The sequence below is a fragment of the Nestor notabilis genome, unplaced genomic scaffold (genome assembly GCF_000696875.1).
Source record: "Nestor notabilis isolate BGI_N333 unplaced genomic scaffold, ASM69687v1 scaffold8602, whole genome shotgun sequence".
NCBI lineage: Eukaryota > Metazoa > Chordata > Aves > Psittaciformes > Psittacidae > Nestor > Nestor notabilis.
Window position 1 is genome coordinate 1 of NW_009919628.1, and position 20,397 is coordinate 20,397.

The 20,397-nt window shown below is 39.6% G+C and overlaps 1 protein-coding gene across 1 annotated transcript; it reads right to left on the reverse strand.

Moving 5' to 3' along the window:
* Nucleotides 1-2,600: 2,600 nt before the first annotated feature.
* LOC104402437 (glutamate receptor ionotropic, delta-1-like) lies at nucleotides 2,601-16,561 on the reverse strand (the record flags this gene model as incomplete). The annotated part of the gene is made up of 3 exons (XM_010010314.1): nucleotides 16,439-16,561; nucleotides 3,379-3,540; nucleotides 2,601-2,720 (listed from the first exon to the last, which is right to left on the reverse strand). Coding segments are annotated over exons 1-3 (405 nt in total), but the record flags the coding sequence as incomplete, so codon positions are not given.
* Between the last annotated feature and the right edge of the window lie 3,836 nt (nucleotides 16,562-20,397).

Sequence of the window (20,397 nt, forward strand, 5' to 3'; positions counted from 1 at the left end):
AAATCATTCTATGATTCTATGATTCTATATTCTCCTAGGAGCCTTTCTGGTGGAAATGATCCCTGCGAAATTTTCTAAGGGATGTTCAGTATTAAAAGTGCACTAGCTTTTGACTGGATTCTCTCTAAGTCTCGACACTCAATGTTATACTTTTTTGCCCTACCCTGTCACTGATCCTAAGGGCAAAGTTTTTTAGTAGGGTCAGGGCAGGGGTGGATAAATACAGATGCTCTCCATACAAAGGAAAAGAAAACCATGTGGAAGGAACCCTCCATTTTTCACCAAAAACTTGTTGTTCCACAGCTACATCTGAGGAAAGGTGTATATGGAAACAACTGGCAATAATCAGAATTGCTCTCTCACTCAAGTAATACAAATGAGACAAGCATGACTTTCTGAGCTTTTAAAAGTACTTCTATGCTGTAAAATATTTTTGCTGCAATAATAAAAAGTCAGGCTGTCTAAATAACTGAATACCAGTAGTTCCATCATAATTTTGCTCTAAGTATCATCTCTTCCAAGTTCTATAGACTTCTCTAGCCTATTGCTGACTTTTTACTCTATACATTAGGCTAAAAAGATCATTTTCAGAACTTCGTTTTAGCTCCAGAACTTCATTTTACCTCAGAATAGTATTCCACAGCCAGTAGCTTTTTACTCATTTAGAATTACACTACCTTTTTTTTTGGGAACTGAATAATGTTCTGCATTTAACATCCAAAGAGTTAAGCCATCTTATAGTAACCACCTAATCCCAACATAGCACATTAGGGATAAAAAGTGACCAGTAGTATATCAGTTTAGCCATTTTAGTTATTTTCCCATTTAGTCATTTTACCTAGTTCTTTGCTTTGTCATTCCTTTTCAGTGGTAATTTAGCAGTCGCCACTTCACATATCTGGATTCTGTCTCAGTTTTGTCAGTGTGCTACACATACTGAGGTGCTTCTGTATATATGCAACCATATTCAAAATGTATATTAGAACAAAAAGTAATAATGTGTACTCACACATCATAATTTCCCTTTAAGGCCTCAAACCCGTTCTGAGTGGTAATCATGCCAATTTTACTGAAAGGTAAATTGAAGCATAAAGCGATTATGTGACTTACTCAAAGTTACTTGGGAATTCTGTAACAAAATGGAATCAAACTCAAACACCCTGTCAAACATGGCATCCATCTGCTAGGGATAACCCAGCACAGACAGGACACTCATGCTTTTCTGTAGTGGCAGCTGGAAACAGAGTAAGATAGTTCACAGCATCTCACACAGCACTGTATACTTCTGTTTTGCATTCTTGTGCATAAAGTGAGGTGGATACTTCTGTTCATGAAATATAATTGCTTCCTAGATCTTCTCAGCCAACACCATTTTATTAAATAGGCAGCACTAATTCTAAAATTAAGAGAATTTTTCGTCATTCAGGTAGTACTTAGAATTCCTCATTTGCAGAAGAAATCTAGAAATGACAGTGAACTGAGAAATAGCCTTTTCTGGTCATTGCAATAAAGGAGGGTGTCTAGCCAACCTGAAGTCTTCAGAGACTTTTTTTATGGCGACAAAAGTTTTTTCAATTATATCCCCTGAAGCTTTATGCATTTTAAATACTTCTTTACCTTTTGTTGAATTTCTAACAGATATTGGAAACTTTTGGCTCCATGTTCAGAATCATCATACCAAATTATACTCAGAAAGAATCTCAGGTTTAGCCGCTTAAGATGATAACGTAAACACAAGTTCTTTGCTTGTTTTCCATTTAGACTCATGTAATTCAGGTGAATCAAAACAAAACTCAGAAAACAATGGTAAGATTAAAAAAGAAAATGTCAAAAATTTTAATTCATCATAGAATCATAGAATCATCATGGAATCTTCTTTGATCAGCTCTGCTTACTATAGGACCCATTGACTGTAACATCTATATTTCAACCTGTTAACCAGTTCAGTGACATTTTGTAGCTTGGATTCCAGTTGGAACGTAACTGTTCAATTGAGAGTTTCAGGTATTTTTGAATCATCCCCTCTGCATGAACATGTTCAAGGCAGCCTTCTCAGCCCATGACAATTTATGTTAGTAATCCCATGGAACCACTTTAACTGCCTTCTAATCCCTACCATTGATAGGTCATCCTTTACACTATATAGTATCACCCATTTGGGAAATCATCTTCTCTAGAGTTTTTTATATTTATTTATCTCAAATTCTTGCAGCAGCTATACTTGAAACATTTTTGTGTGTTTAAGTAATTTATATTCTCAGTTAGCTTCCTTACTAAGACAAGTGCCAGTTATATCAATTGTATCTTAATTAAAAATAAAATACATGAGCAGAATTGTATAATTGTCACTATTAAGTTCACGGTATTGTTATGGCACTGCATCCTTACAGTACATGTGGAAACAACTTGCAGGACTCCTGCCTACCAATATAAAATTAGCTTTCAAGATTTAAGTGTGTAAGATATTAGTAAATATTTCTCTTAGAGTAAATTTATTCTGCAGTGTAGCACTAATTCATTCTTAAAGAATAACATTTTCTCCTGTGAAGTTGAATGTATATTACTTAAGAAAAAGAGAGAAAGAAGCAGCTTATCTTTACCCTCCGCACATCTTTGCCAAATGTTTCGCTGTAGCTAGTGCCCAGTATTTCAAACTGAACATAGGGGTTGGCGCCATCTTCTCTGAACTCCATAACACCAGTAAGCCCAGTTATATGGCCCTAAGGAAATAAGTTTCAGAAATTTTAGAATAGAACAGATTTGCCTTTATAAACACTCCAGTGAACTCAAATGTGGCAATTACATGTTCTTCAATAGCTCACACATAGCACCAGACACAAGAAATTTTTTTTTAGAAAAATTTTTTAGAAAATTACTTTTGGAAGAAAGCCATCAAGTCTTCATCATTCACAGAGACAGGCCTCAAAAAAAAGGAGAAGGACCTTGGTGGACCATAAGACAACAGCCCTTTCGTTGTAATTGAGGGCAGGAGGTTCAGTTCTGGGACTGAATACAAAGGCATGAACTCCAAGTCCAAAACAAAGAGTGTGCCTGCTGTGCTCCCAAGAAGGGCATGAAGAAAATCTAAAAATTAAATATTATTAAAACCTCTCTGTGAAAGTATTACAGAGTTTGATTTTGGGTTTTATAAGAACAAAAGTGGAACATACACCCTTGGAGCAACATTGCAGTGTTTCTAACTTGTTTGTCATAAATCACTCTTTTAATAGCTGTAGATCATTCCTGATACTTGTCATTTACTTGTAATAAATCAAACAAAATTTGAATAAAGGACAAAAACCTCTTGAAAAGCTAATCTCATTAGGAATGTAGCAAGTCTTCCAATTGCTCACATAATTGTGGTTTGTCTATTCTCACCTTCTTAATAGTCTCTAGCATGGATCGTCCTCCATTCCAAGGTTTGGTGGATTTCCTCATGCAGTTCAAACTTGCCATGCTGTGCCATTTCCTGTCCTCCAGTTTTCTGTGGAAAGCATTGGCCAGCATGAGCACACTGTCATACAGGTACAGGTTGGAAACCTGCAAACAATGATAAGAATGAGCCTCTTTGTTCATTTAAGCATCTTTTTGAAGAAACTGTAAACAAACTCAAAAAAGAGAGAAGTAAAAACTAAAAGCTAGATATGTTTGATGTATTCAACAGTCAAGGCAATTGAGACAAATACCGGAGCTCACTCACACCTTCTGTCCTGCTTGGCACCTGGGCCCTGCTGGCCAAGGGACGCTAGCACACTTGCATGGCCTGTGCATTACCAGCACCACTGCAATACCATGTTATAAAGACGTAAGAGATCACACTTCAAACATAAACTCGAGCTGTAGAAGGAGTACAGCTACCTATCATTAAAAGACAAGGATTGCTACTTTGTCAGTCCTTTTAACAAGGAGAAGACAGAATGGAATTAAGTTCTTACTCTTTTTGTCCATTTGAGCAATCTCCTTGGTAATTTCTGGCACAGCAAAATATAATGCTAATGCAACTGTTTAGAACAGAGGGAGATGAAATTACAGTATTAATTTGGCCTTATCTCTCTCCACCAAATATACAAGGCACTGGTTACTATTCTACTTTCTCTGGAGCTATTGATTTTAGTCTCCTTATTCCTCAATTTATATGTGAGATAAAGAGAACAATAATTGATGACAAAGGCTCTAGTAAGAACACCACACTAGTAATGCTGAACTACGTATTTAATTTTTCAAACCAAGGCATGGACAGCAATGTAAGATCGGATCTTTGATATGTAGTGGTATCCTCTGCAACTGGTAAAACTTTAGCAGCAAAAGTTGGCTGAGAGAAGTCAGTTAAAAAAAAATATTATACACTCTCCACCTGTTTCCAGAGTTTACAGGCACCTTTCTTCAAATCTATGCATAGATGCAGGGGTATTGATTTACTCTTTACCAAACTCAAATCTCCAGTTAGCATCAGGTGCCAGATACAGCTCTTTTGTTATTAAAAAGATATTCTCCTAGCTGAAGGCTTTACTCATGGCAATCCATGAATTTACCATTTATCTTTTGGATTTCTTTGATTCAACACAGAAAATATTGCCTAGAGATCAGGAAAGGGCTACACTTGGAAGTTAATACCGCTGCATACTTCTTATAAAAATGTCACTGAGCTGTGAAACCTTAACCTATATTACTGTTGCATCACTGGCTTCAAATAAATTTCTGCTACCTTGAGATCCTGATCTTCAGAAACAAAATGTTTCATGTTTCATAATTGGGAAAGCAACACAAATTGAGAACCTAGGCACTCTGAAATATCTTCAAGCAGAAGTAAATCTGAACAAAATATATATAAACTGAAATTCATTTTAAAAGAATCAAAATCAGGAAGAGAATTAAAAAAAAAAAAAAGAGGTTGAGGACACCCACTTATTTAAGGGTCTAAACATAAAAAGGGTTCGTAAGAGGAAAATAATGCAAAACTTACAAGATAATATCACTGAGAATCTCTCCCATCTGGCATTGCCATCTACTCTCCCTTCTTTGCTTTCTAGCCCTCCTGAACAAGCAGTCCACATTCCCTATATTTGCTATTTAATCCAGTTAGTCCTTTCCCTTTTAAAGGAGTTTCCAAAGCAGCTGTTTTCCAGATTTCCTCTCTTTTCAAGAAAGGCAAGTAGTTAAAAAGTTTGTAAGAGTCCCAGAAACTAAGTCTCTTCTGCTCAGTTGCATTTGTCTCCCTACTTTGCAGATATTTTCCAAAGAACTTTCAAATAAAGATACCAAGCAAATCCTTATTCCTCAGGGAATAAAGGGCACTTTTCCTCTTCTGTGTTAAGGTACTCTCTGGGGGGGAATCAAAACAAGAGCCCAACCCACAAAATAAACCACCCCAAACTACACATCACAAAACCCACTTGCTTAGAAGTAGATTTTATGTGCGTAAGGAAAAATGCCATCTCTTATGTGCCATCGTGATCCTCTTTGCTCCCTGCTGAATTTGATTTTATACCCCCACTTACTGACAACTCATTGTCTGTTGCTTTAGAACCACCACAAATCAGAAATACTTTGCACTTTCTCAGTTTGGCACTGTTCTTCAGTTCTGGAAAATTGCAATCTCGGTTCCCCAAAACAGCTTGCCCGGTTTGCTAGCAGAGCTCTAGGGCAAAATATGAGATGTACTTGGGTACAATGCTTTCCTTCTCTTTAGACTTCTTATGCTCTTAAAGAAGCAGCTACAGTTCTGCATGTAACTGAAAGCTTGAGAGAACTGCTTTTGAGGACCTACATGACCATGCATCCAAGTCAAATTACTTTATGCTGTAGAGCAAAACAAAACAATATTGTGTTTATCAATCTAATCCTCATAATTCAGATAGACCTATAATGGATTTTGTATCACTATTGTTTCATTATTTTCTTTTGAAAGAATGATGTAAACTGACAGCAAGAAAAGATCTACACAAGAGGAGTTTCCCACTCATTATGTCCTTCTGTCATACATCTAGAGATATGTACCAAGGCAGCAGAAAATGTTGCACGGAACACAGCAAGTTAATTTTTGCCATGGAAAGAATATCCTGCAAGTCCTGCTGTACACTTATCGAACAGTATTTTGTCACTCTAGTTCTATTCTACTGAAAGCCTTGTTCAAAAAAAAAAAAAACACGACTATCTGATACTTTTTAATCAGCAAAATTCCTTTTTTTCATATAAACATACTCTATTTACTCCAGTAAAAATTACATTCATGCATTACTACATTTTACCCCCTACTCACTGAAGAGTTAATATCCTATGGAAAAGTAAGTTGAATTTTATTTACACAATCAACACCTCTTTTTTAGAATACAAAATATGGAAGTTAGTAAAAAGCCACCAGCATAACCTACATAACCAAGGCTAGATTTGTAATATTAAGAAAATCAACTCTCTTTTTTTAATATTTTATTTGTTCAGTCTGCTAGTTAAGGCATAAATCAAACAAAATATAGAAGTCCACCCTACTAAGGGCAGAACCCTTTGAAACTTATAAAGCATGACTCAAAGCGTCTGGTTTTACACAGTGATCAAAATTCAGTATGTAGACAGTGTGTTTAAACAGTTTGCAGAGCAAAACTCAGCTCCTGAACATCCATAATAACACAGATCGAATGTCTTTGCCTAATCCCAAATGGGAACTAGCTTTATGCTAGAAAACAGAGCTATGGAACCAGGTCTAATCTGGTGTCTGAGCAGTGTTGTGTGAGTGCAGCTGAGGACCTGATTCCTTCGATACCTACAGTAAGATATAGTATGAAATTACTAGGAAGTGTATTTTTATCTTATTTTTTCCTAATTCCTTTCTGAGGTAGAAAAATAAGAATACTTAAGTACCTCAAATATGCATCTCTCCTCAAGATAGTATTAACTTTCTACCTGAATTCATTACTATGTATGTATTTCCTTGCAGAAAAGAGCTACCTAAGACACAGAAATTCTGGCCCAATCGCACAATAAATCCAGGACTATAATAATTTCCTTTATTTTCTATTCTATTCCCTTTAATACAGCAAAATGTCTGTGTACTTACTACATTGTATTTCCAACACAAGTTTGTTATAACCTCAAAAATATCGATACTGTGAAAAGAAAAAGGGTTCAGTGGACAAAGACTGTATGCTCTTTTTACTGCAACTGCACACATATTTTAATTTTCAGCTAACTATCAAACTCCTTCTGAGTACAAAGACGACCACTGAAAGGGAATTTGTGAGATAGTCCAAGAGATCAGCTCTACTCTGATTCCAACAATGCTGTCAAAGGCGTAAGAACATAGTAAATTTAAAAATCAGTCTTCAGGTAGCATTCAAAATTAGTAGCAAAGAGACAGAAATAAAAGCAAGGGAACATACTGGGCTACTTTGGGTTTTCCAAGCTCTGGAGCATTTTTTATTTCCCCCATTTATATATTCACAGGAGGAACAGAGGAGGGAAGGATATATATCTGACTGCAAAGATTCCCCTTCACATAACAAAAATTCCTAGATTAGAACAAAGTGTATAATTTCTGCACTCTCTAGGGGAAGAAACAGTAATTTTCAGTTCCTTTTCACTTCACTGCTGAGACCTGTAAGAGCTGGAGGTATTGTGACTGAAAAGCTTTTTGATCTATCTGCTATAAAAATGATGGTGACCATTTCACCAATATATTCAAGAGTATGCCCTGTACATGAGTAATTTTAGGCATGTTCTGGTATACCTTCTGCAAATTATTCCAAACTTTATGAACCTTTATTTTGAAATAAAGAAAAAATCCAACATACACTATCAGACCAGAGCAGAAACTTTGAATAAGAGTGGAAATCTCTCCCTATCACATGATTAAATGTCATTTTATGTAAGTTTTTATGTGAAATTCATGAGGTTTTCCAGAGTGACTTTACTTTTAAAGTTATATATGAAGATAGCTTTTAGCTCCTTCAGAGGCACTAATTATAGACAAGTACTCTTCTGGGAAGGCCAGCAAGACACAAAGACTGACCTCAACTTCAGAGTTGCCAGCAGAGCCAGAAGTCTAGCCAGATAGGGCCACTGAAGAGACCAGCTGGGAAGACGAGCTGACACCCAGAGGCAACTGCTTCAAAAACTCATTCCCAAGCTGGGCATCTGTACCCTGCTGCTGCCAAAATCACCCTCTGAGTGGCCACAGCAGTCAGCTTCAAGGATGAAGCAGACGGAAGAGGAGCACAGACCAAGTGCAGCCTGCCAGCAGCAGAAACACTTTCTGCCTGAGGAGTGATATCATTGTGCTTGCATATGCATACACCAGCATGCCCTGAAACTGTGTTTCAACTTTCAAAGTTCAAGTACTGCCAAACGTAGTTATGCACTTGTATCTCTAATAACAGAATGCATCTTACTAGGAGCAGTGAAAACCAATGGTTTACTTACGGTATGACACCATGCTTACGAGGATATTTGTAAAGTGCAGACTGAAAATTTGAACTATTTAATTTTCTTAAATTAGTTTCATACAATCATAGAATGGTTTGGGTTGGAAGGGACCTTAAAGATCATCTAGTTCCAACACCCTGCCATGGGCAGAGACACCTTCCACTCGACAAGGTTGCTCAAAGTCCTGTCCAATCTGGCCTTGAACACTGCCAGGGATGTAGCTTCTCGGGCCACCCTGTGCCAGTGGCTCACCACTCTGAGTAAAGAACTTCTTCCTTAAGCCTAATCTAAATCTAGCCTCTTCTAGCTTAAAACTATTCCCCTTGTCCTATAACTATATGTGATAGGACACATCCTATCCTATATTTGCACCCTCATAAAAAGTCCTTCTCCAGCTTTCCTGTAGGCCCCCTTTAGGTACTGGAAGCTGCTCCTAAGGTCCCCCTACAGCCTTCTCTTCTCCAGGCTGAACAAGCCCAGCTCTCTCAGCCTGTCTCAAAAGAAGAGGTGCTCCATCCTTTTTATCATCTTCATGGCCCTCCTCTGGATTTGCTCAAACAAGTCCATGTCCTTCTTGCGGTGGGGGACCCAGAGCTGAACGCAGTCCTCCAGGTGGGGTCTCACAAGAGCAGAATAGAAGAAGAGAATAAGCTTCCTTAGATGGTCGAACCTGACCTTCTCCTATAGCAGATGGTTCTTCACTCTCCCAGTCCCTGCATTTGCCTTCTGCAACTTGGGAGTTGTGGATGTAGCGCTTGCTAGTGAAGACCGAGGCAAAAAACTCACTGAGTACCTCAGCCTTCTCTATATTCTGGGTAACTAGGTCTCCTCTTTCCTTCCACAGAGGGACCACATTTTCCCAAGTCTTCCTTTTATCAACAATGTACCTATAGAAGCTTTTCTTGATACCCTTGGCATCCCTGGCCAGATTTAATTCTATCATTAGCTTTCCTAACTGATACTTGGCTGCTTGAACAATTTCTCTGTATTCCTCCTATCCTTGCTTCCACACTCTGTAGGCTTCCTTTTTGTGTTGGAGTTTTTCCAGGAGCTCCTTGTTCATCCACAGAGGCCTTCTGGCATTCTTGCCTGACTTTCTCCTTGTCGGGATGCATCACTCCTGAGCTTGGAGGAGGTGATCCTTGAATATTAACTAGCTTTTTTGGGCCTGTCTTCCCTCCAGGGTTTTATGCCATGGTACTCTACCCAGAGTACCAGATCTTTTAAGAGGCCAAACTCTACTCTCCTGAAGTCCAGAGCAGCAAACTTGGTGTTCTCACTGCTCTAAGAATCTTGGTGAGCCTATGTCTGAAGATGCTCTTCCCCTTCTCTGACAGATGGGCCCATCAGCTCCCAGTAGACCAGGTTTCTCAAAGTGAGTCCCATGCCAAACCCCTGCCTTGGCACCAGCCCCTTAACCACTTGTTGATTCACCAGATTTGACTGACCCTTCAAACCCCCTTCCCTTTGACCAGAAGGATTGATGAAGGAACTACCTGTGCTCCAGAGTCCCTTACTGCTGCTCCCAGGGCTCTGTAATCCTTCTTGATATGCCTCAGGCTGCTCCTGGCTGTGTTGACGGTCCCCATGTGAAACAAAAGCCACAGATATAGTAATCAGTGGACTGTAGGAGGCTTGGTAGCCTCTCAGTGATATCCCTGATACAAACCCCTGGTAAGCAGAACACCTCTCTAGAGAGTGCATCAGGTTGGCAAATGGGTGCCTCCTTACCTCCCAGAAGAGAGTCACCTACTACCATCACTCTTCACCTTTTCTTAGCGGCACTGGTTGTTATACAGGGAGCAGATCAGCTGCCTTACTCAGCTCCAGCGTCTCTCCTGATTTGATGGGTCTTTCCTCTTTAGTCTGCAGAGCAGTAAAGCAGTTCTGGAAGGACACCTCAGGCTTCAGGTGAAGTCTCTTCCTCCTGTGGGTCCTTGCTGTTGCAAGATTCCACTCTTCTGCATTATTGACCCTCCTCCCTTATGTGTGTGCCAGTGAGGGAGTTTTTAGTTGCTTGGCTATGGGTCCACTGCAGTCTGCGCTTGAAACCAGCTATCTAACTCCCTCTCAGCCTCCCTGATGTTACCTAGCCTTCTTAACACCCCCTGCAGCTCAGCCACCTGCTGCAGGAGGTCCTTCACCTGGGCACACCTTCTGCAGAGGCAGGTCTGCTGCCAGTCCCTGCTCCAGGAGAAAGGTCTTGGAACTTCCTGCAGTCTGAGGTCTGCACTACATCCTCTCCCTGCAGCAGCTCCCTCTGGGTGGAGGCATCAGCCACCACCAGGGTAGTGGTACAGAGTCCCCAGCTGGAGCTGCAGCTTTTGCTCCCAAACAAGCTCCCACCATTCTGTCTTGAGGGTCAGGTAGGATGAGTGCCCCTAATCCATGTAGATGGTCACTGAACAGTGTCTGGCTGTGTGTACTTCAAGTCTCTCCACTCGGCCAGTGAAATGGCCCTCTTTTGATGCACCTTCCCATGCAAACCGCTGCCTGGCTGCTGCGCACTGCCCTGTTCGCCTGCAGTGCTCAGAGTGCTCCCCAGGGCTGCCCTTTGTGGGAGGGGGGGGTGGCCACCACAACTCCTGGCCTGGCCTGCACCTAATGAGCCCCTCTCATTTGCAGAGCTCATTGTGAGACTTTGTGTGAATGCCTTTAAAGGCATGCTTTGCTACTCATGGAGAACAAAATCACAGCCAGCAGTCTGGCATTCATGAGAAAACCAGAGTCAAAAAACAAACGTTCATTGAAGATTCAAATGTCAGCTTCAAACTTCCAAAGGGCTATTTATTAACACTGAGGTAAATGAAAGCCTGAATAAAATTTTCCTAAAACCACAGAAAAACAGACCTCAATTGTATATTCATTCAAGCCGTCTGACAGTAAGGAATCTAGCTACTGTATTATTTAGTGCTTTGCCCATTCTAGTTTTAAGTACCTGAAACAATGAGGCCTCTAAAGATTTCTTTGGAAGACTGCACTCTCCAAATCTGGGGTTTCTTTAATGATAAACAGCTTTTGTTTCCTTTTTATTGTTTTCTATTTTTACTGAATTACACGTCACACGACTTTTCCCTACCCTCACTTTTTATTCTCTGAATTCTCACTGTCCTTCAGCTATTTGAGTATCATAACTATGCATGTTTTCTTATTCAGTATGTTTTATATCAACATGCTAACATTAATACAAGGCCTTGATTACCCTGTAATGCCCAAGCTTGTTAGCTGCAGGCATTGGCTTTGCTTACTAAACATCTCAAGAATTTGGCACAGCTAACACTAACTGTCCAGAGAAAGTCTAGCAGAAGACATTTGATAAAGAAAACTGAACACAACTACGACTCAGACCGGAGCACAAGAGGTAGTATTGGAATTGCAAAGCGGAGTATAAGATTGTAATTTTACCCTACCTCACTTACAAATAAATGCGTGCAAATCAGGTTTCAGAAGCAGTAAAAAATGAAAAACAGAAGTACTGACCCTTTTTTCTAGCCACTGCTAGCCACTCCTGATAAATCACCAAACAAAAATTCAGTGAAATAATTGTGCAAATAAGGAACTCCAACAGTCAGAAAAGGTAGTTTGAGTAGAGAGGAAAATCTTGCTCCAGAGAGTATCTGTGGTTCTAGCCTCCAGAGTGCTCACAAAATCCCATGTGGCCAGAGGACACCCATGGCTGTTTGGCGTTTTAACCAATTATGCTAATGCAGCTTGTATAAAACACATGCCATCAGGCTTTAGGGAGAGAATATGTCATGCAATGTGCAGTAAAGGATACTTTTCATTCATATGGTACTCAAAACAGTTTCACTGCAACTGAACATCTGGCCGAAAGTCTAAATTAAACTCTGCTAAAGAGACATGCAAATATAGGTTTGCAATGAAAGGAAAAGAAAAATGAGACTTGTCAATCCTTTACTGGAGAAAGGAAAGGCTTTAATAGGGCTTAATCAATATTTACTGCCCCCAGTAGCACTTAACAGCTGTGTAAATAGGTCAAATGTGAGTAAGGCTATTTAATCGGACAAAACTGCAAGATTAGGCCCTGAAGTTTAGGCAGCCAAACATGTCTCTAAAAAATAACTCCACTTACAGTAGTTAAATTGCAGTCATTCCTGAAGAGAAGACAGTTCATGAATAAAAACACAGCTCTGTAGGAACAACTGCTAAGAGATGCCTACAAAGGTATCTGATGGTCATGTCTTTGAAGAATGAAATTTTTACACAGGGAGAAGAATAGCTGTTTCCATGAGTACCCTCCCACACTTCTTAACATCTTCTCTTCAAATATGGCAAAGCAATGCCTGGAATAGGTTCTTCAGTAGAAAGGTTGGACTCTGAATCGTGTGAGGAATAACCTCATTAATTCTGTGACACAGTTTGCTGGGGTTTTCTTTTTGCCTTTTTAATCTTATATATTTTCGACCATGCTAAATTATTTCAGATACGCTGTGCCCATGTAATATGTTTTAATACAATCTCACATAGATTGAACTTATTTACTGTATAAATGGTAAATATGGGAAGAAACAAACTAATGGGAAATACATTTCGAAAGAGAAATCTTTCTTCAAAAACATAAAAAAGATTGATTTTGAGTTTATGAACACATCATGAACAACCTGATGAAAGAATGAAAATCGGGTTTGTAAACAGAAAATAACATTTTAAAGGGAAGATTTTGGAAAGAAGCAGGTTATGAATTAAAATTTCTTCAAATTGACTCTGTAAGACTATGTCTGAAATAATCTAAACAGTTTAATAGCACTAATCCTACTAAACACAATTCAAATGGCATGGAGGGATACATACTAGTTCTAACTAGGACTAACTAGATTTAGCTACAAATCCTTAAGTGCTTCTGTATTCTCTCTCCAGGTGAGGCAATACTGAGAGTGCTGATGGCCCAAGCCACAGGGTAATCATCACCCATGGAAGACAGCAAGTTCTGAACTGTTTCTTTTCCACTTACAAAAAAGTAAGAGAGATGGATGCAGAAAATCAGGTATGAAGAATAAGAAAGAGAAAAACGTAGTCCTCTGTACTCAAATAAAATGATCAAGACAGGAAACTTTATAAAACTTTGTCTCCAGTTGAATGAGAAACCCAGCTGGGTATATCATACATACAAGAAATAAGGGCATGAGCAAAGTTTTGACAAGTGGGTTGATGGAATAAGATTGGATTTCCACAAAGCATTCAGAACAGATGAGTTTTTGGATGAGCTTGCAGAACAGCCTGATCTTTAAAAGCCTTGTCAGAATGCCAAAGTGGGATGATCACCCACTGAACAACAACTGTGCAGGATACGGTACTACAGACACCGAGAAAAGATCGTTCCAAAGAAGTTTTCACTAATTTAGGCAGAATAAAGTTAATAATCCATGATGTAAATGTTTTTCTCTTTTACTAGCTTGTTAAAAATGCTAAATTCTCTCCCATAAAAACTTTACAGTTAGAGGCTGACAGAGATCAGCTTATTCTTCTTCAAAGTCATTAAATAAATAAATAACCAACAATAGCTGGTAAGTTACCTTGACAACAAAGAATTATTAATATGAGATTGCCCAAGGGAGAATGAGCCAGGGATTTCCAAACTGTGGTGTTAATCAAGCTACCTCAAAGCAACGCAAAGACTCGGTGCTGGCACGCGGTCACTGCCTCTGGTGGATTCATGCAGCCTGACATGGAGCTGGGAGCTACTGTAGCCTCTGGCAACAAGGGTAATTTAGTGATGTACTTCTGCACAGCAAAAGGTCAAAACTATTTTTTAAGCAATGAAAAGAAAACAGGAGATTGGAAGTACCTGAATTGCAGGACCATTAATAACATGACAATCATGCTTGGAAATTAATATGAGCTTGTATGCACAAAAGGTGTTAGATAAGATATTTTGGCAAAGCTTACGAAAAAGATACAACTACAGAACACTACAGATATATCTGCACATGCTAAAAAAGCATCCTATATTCAATCTGTATAACTTAAAGATAACACAAGATGTACTGGGGGCAGCTAATTTGAGAGATCTCACATGTGCCCTTCACCCTTCATAATATTTCATTCCCGTATGGCTGAACATGACAGTCATGGAATCAACTTCCAAAAGATAAACTTTATACCTTCCACACTTCTTTATATCTCTTTCTCATTTCTAAGTTCATAGAGTTACTAAAGGGCAAAGCATAACATTACTGTTCCATTCTCTTTAAGACGGTTTCTAAGCTGGTATATTATTTCTGGAAGGTAAGAACTGAGAATGTTTTGCTTCTCCAAACTCACATTTGGAAAGTCGCAGGACAAGGGTCCTTCCCAAAAGGCCCTTGTCAGTGAAATTTAGTAATAGGGCACAAGGCTGTTCATGCTAGCAAACCAGATACTGTTTTAGTAAATAAGAGCTTGCTGAGAGTGTTCTGTCAGAGACCTTCAGATGAGTTTCTGAATCAGATTATGCATAAACCAGCATAGACAACAAAACTCAAAATTCTGCAGTATTGTAAGACTGCTCCCCAATGAGTGATTTGTTGGTGCCAGATAGTTAACTTTTTCATCATACTGGAAATTGCCTTGATTGTCAGAAATTAGTGGCCTTTGTTCTCATTACAGCATACCTCAGAGTTACTGACAAAGATCAAAAGTGTCTTTTCTTCCTAAGCCAAGACAGGCATAGACTTTCCCCTCTGCAGAAAGAATAGACCAGTGCTCAGAACTACAGTGCATGCGACTGGCATTTCCCAAACTCTGTCACAGCTATGACAGAACCTATGTTGCCAACCCTAACTATTCTATGATTCTATGATTCCATGTTGTCTTCAAGGAGGAAACATCCCTGTCCATCTCTTAGAGGATTTCAATCTCTGCAGTTACAACTTTTTAATACAGCACAAATAAGTAAAACAAAGATCCCCATCCATGTTTCTTGGGAAATCTTGACCTACCTACTTTTCCTGAGAATCTCCCTACTTCTCGTTTTCAATAAGCCTCACACCTTGCTCTTCAGAAGCTCTTCCAAGCCTGCACATGAGTTCCCTCTGGAAGGACCCCTCACTCTACACTGTCTCCCTGACCAAGCTGCAGCAGTCCAGACCGCCAACAGGCTAAGAAAGCCCTTTCTAGGCTTACAATACCCACTGAGAACTTCAATCACTTGTGTCCTTACTCAATCTATCTCAGGTTAAGACTAAATTTGCAATAAAAGCGTTCTAATTAAGATTATATTCTGAGTACCTCTAAAATGTTCAGTTTCAGCTAACAGCTTCAACAGTGGTAAAAATAAGATTCTTAACTGTGTCTAAAGTAAACCAGAAACACATGAAGGCCAATCGTAAGTCCAAGACCTGTGTTTCTAAATTATTGCACCACCTCTGGAAATAGCACCTAAAATTACATTTAAATTACTGCAGAAAATTCTGATATCTGTGATAAATTGCCAAGAAATTTTGAGATGTTGCTTACACCAGAGTCAAATCTGTTAGCAAAATCTGGAACTTGATCTAGTAGTGCATATTTCGCACGCTCTGACAATTATCAGCTGCTCAAGATTTCTGAGACTATTGAAATGGGACAGATTGAATACATCAGCTGGATTCAGTCCATTTAACCAAGTATGAAATGCTGCACAGCCCAATACCTATCAGAGTTCTGTTATCCTCCAAGATGAACTTTTTCACAGTGGATGTCTAACAGGCATACATATAATAAACATGCAGTTAACTCCACAAGTCTATGACAGCACAACCTTTTCTTTTTTTCACATAGAAGATTCTTAAGGGATGAAATACACAAAATCAGCTCTGAATCAGTGCAACCACTTGCTAGTATTTCATGGACATAACATCACATCTAAAGCATTCAATCCTGGGAAATAAAAATTAATAGTTAAGTCAGGAAAGGTTGACCAAAGATTACATCTCAGATTTATCTGTAGTCATTTTATTCTTCCTCTGAGGTAATACAGTCACAGAAAAACTCTCTCATGTCAAATTCCTAAGATGGACATTTTTTGCTCGGCACAGCTACTGACCTGCAGCATCTGAAGATAGCCTTCTTGTGGATCACACAGCAGCGATGATATTCGGTGATTGTTCCTCATGCACCTCTGATTGTTGTCCCTTGAGAGAGGGAAAATTTGCCGGATAACTGTCATCCTCCCCAGAGCACTATGTACCAACTCTAGTATTTCATTATCAGTGATTTCCTGCGAAGGGAGACACAGTCTTTTAAAAAAACATGTATTTGTCCAGACATTATATATATTCTTTTCATTTTTTGATAAATATTTTTAAAAGACAATAGAAGAAAAATGTTACAGATGCACATGCTTAGTCTAGGCCAGATGTTCTTATTTTGTGTTTAATAACAACAATGATATTATTTTACATATCATCTGAAACAAAAGAAAACTGCTTAACATAGTACAATCTCTCTTGGCAATAACAACACACCACAGACGTAGTTCCTCATAAAAAAACAACACTAAGATGGTCTCAATAAGTTTCCAAGTTAAAAACAGCCTTGAAACCAAATTTATATAGAAAAAGTTTTTGTTTAACAGAACAGAACCTCACTACGTCCTCAGAACAAAACGACAAATGGCAAATGTAACCATCTTTAGGAAATACGTCCCTTACACCTGAGAACAATATTACAGGAAAGTACTTTTCCCATAAGAACGGTAGATCATTTTTGCAGACTAATCCTGATAATGACTCAAGGAAGTCTTTTGAAAAAGGTTATCTGTATTAGGAAAAAGTAGGAGAAACTTCATGGAAGGGATTGGCACATTGAGGAATGCAAGTTACTACACCCAGAATAATTCGGGATAAGATATAAGGAGATCTCAAGGACAGGCTGCTCTTCTTTCCAGGCTTTGCATTGTCTAAAGCTTCTTTGCAGACCTTTCCATATCCCAGACTCCTAATCCATCCTCGGAAAGAGCTTGCATCTACTTCCCTTATATTGCCACCGAACTCAACTCAACTACGTGCTTTACGTATTTCATATTTTGAAAAAGCTACAAAACCAAAACCTCTTGTTTTACACCACAGTAAATAGTTTGAACATCACGGGCTTAGCTGATCCTGAAATCATATAAGTGGTAGAGCTTGTGATGGTTATTTCCTGCCAGGAGTTCACTGTGGGGAAGGACAGGCAGTGGCACCACTGACTGCATTTGATCCCCCAGGTGTCTCCTCTGCAGGGAGCATCTTTAAATGCCAGCTCCTTACCACTGCCATCAGCAGCATCTGCAAGTCACATCAGCACATCTCCATCACATGCTGGCTGCACTGGCTGCATAGTTGGGCCAACTCATTCTCCAGCCTACACAGGACTGCTCTCAGCCCCTTGTAGGGTATGTGGGGCTGCAAATAATGCATGTTGCTGTGCTTACTCAGTCAACAGGGCCCACATTTTCAGATCTGTCACCAACAGAAGTGATCCTGGCCCTATACTTTTAACATTCAAGAAAAAAAATATGTTTTCTTGCCATTTTCTCTGTCAAGCTGTGAGTGAAATGACCATGGTGTTATTATAATTACTTCTTACAGTTGACTAGTACTGTAGCTTTGGCTCAGTTTAATTCTTTGCCGATTTCCCATCATTTTTGGGAACATGAATTTTTAACTTTACAGAAGATGAAATTCATTGCATTAACAACAGACCAACTGGTGTGGCATGAAAACAGAAAATAAATATACCCTTACAGAAGCCAAAGATTTTGAGACTTAATAGAAAATGCTGGGAGGCATATGTAGCCTTGCAGGAAGGCACCAATGTAGACAAGCTCTGCCTCTAGACTGCTGCCTTGGATTTCTTTCTGAGGGACTGAAGAGTGCTAAAGCCAAATAGCGTGTCTAAGCTGCAGTCTGAAGGAGAGACAATTTTATGGGATAGCTTTAACTCACAACCTTTAAGGCTGCATCCCTTGGCAGGCAAATTCAGACTGAGTGGTTGGAAACATAAAAAAAAATAAAGAGATCACGAATTATCCAAACCTTCAGTTCACCTCACACCACACACATTTTGTGTCTTCCCCAAGTGATGCACAGCCTTTCAAAGACATATCATAACCTCTGTGAAACTGCTTGACCTGAGACTTGTAAGCCTATGTGTGCTGATTCTGTGGGATTCCACAAGCAAGGTAGTGGAGGAGGACAGTTATGTTAGACACATTAACCCTGGTTCTTCCCATACAGCTACAGGCACCAAATGAGTCCTGAATATAAAACCCTAGTTACTATACAGCCAGAGAAGAAAAACAGGAGCCTCTGGAAGGAAATTCTGAACCTAAACTGGGCTAAATCTGACTCTGAAAGTGACACCTTTTTCTGCGTGGACAGCTGACAGTAGCTAAATCTTTCAATGTCTCAATTCAGTATATAATGCCAAAGACAAAAAAGCTCCTGTATTTTTTCAGCTGATGGACATTCATACCAACAAGTTATCCACTCCTTTTAGAAATTAGATTCCTTTTTACAAATGTAAAAGCATAGAAAAAAAGTTCTTCTTCAAAGAGCTAGGATCAAAAGGTCTATGTCTGCATTTTTAAGCTGGTGCTCTAAATCCCAAAGGTAACCATGGGCCTTTCCACGCCAGTTCAAAAGGTGGTACAGCCACAGGCAGCATCACAGGGCACCTGTGGCAGATCCAGGAGCAGAAAAGCATGTCTGAGTGCCTGAAATACAGAGAAGACCAGGTCACCACCATCCCACACAAGAACATCCCATCTACAGCTTCCCTGGCCTGGGAACTGTACCCCTTTCTTTTGCTTGGCACTGGCAGTCCCTGCAGACTTGCTTCCAGAAAGCTCAAAGTCCTGGCTTAGCAGCACGTGAAACCTTAAATGTCACACACAGAAAGGTCACCTGCATTCTGACTGTGATAAATATGGCAGCTGGGGAGGAGAGGGGCAAACCAAAACACCAACCCACAAAACCCAAACAAGTGTATGTGAAGTTGGCTCTTACTTTTACACCCCTCAGAATAACAGCAAATATCCAAAAAATAGTTCTTGGAATCACAAGGGAAGAAACATTTTACACTGATCTTACAGTACACTGATCTTACAGTTAAAGTCTATTCATCTAGTTAGTTATTTTAAAATAATGCATTTTCTTTCCTGTATATTACATGAAAATATTCTTTACACTGTGAAACTGACAAGTAAATAATTTAATTTGGTCTAAGAGGGTTTTGGTTTGGTTTTTTTTCCAAACAAATTTACCCCAAATTTCCAATCTTGTCCTTGGATCGTTATATAGCACAAGACTGCACACAATAATTACCATCGACATCATGTGAATGCTGTATTCTAAGCAGAGCTTATCAGCTGGTATGACCAGGCAAGCACTCCTTGAAAAATTCCCTATCGCATGCCCTCCTTTTGGCTTTCATGATTGCATGATGCTGCTACTGCAATATAGGGTAAATCTTGTTTTAATATAGATTGCAGCTTCTGCTTGTTTCAGGGATATGTTTTAAGGGAGTGTCGTGGTTTAAGCCCAGCCGGCAACTTGGAACCATGCAGCCGCTCGCTCACTCACTCCCTCTTCCTTCCTCCCCCCGCTCCCGGAGGGATGGGGAGGAGAATCGAAGGAATGTAACTCCCACGGGTTGAGATAACAGCTTTCCAGTAACTAAGGTATAATACAAACCACTACTGCTACCAATAATAATGATAAGAGGAATAACAAGGGAAAAGGACACAACCGCTCACCACCCGCCGACCGATACCCAGCCCGACCCGAGCAGCGATCTGGGCCTTCCGGGTAACTCTCCCCAGTTTCTATACTGGGCATGACGTGCTGTGGTATGGAATACCCCTTTGGCCAGTTTGGGTCAGGTGTCCTGCCTCTGCTTCCTCCTGGCTTCCCCTCCTCTCTGGCAAAGCATGAGACTGAGAAAGTCCTTGGTCAGAGTAAACATTACTGAGCAACAACTAAAAACATCGGTGTTATCAGCATTGTTCCCAGACTGAAAGTC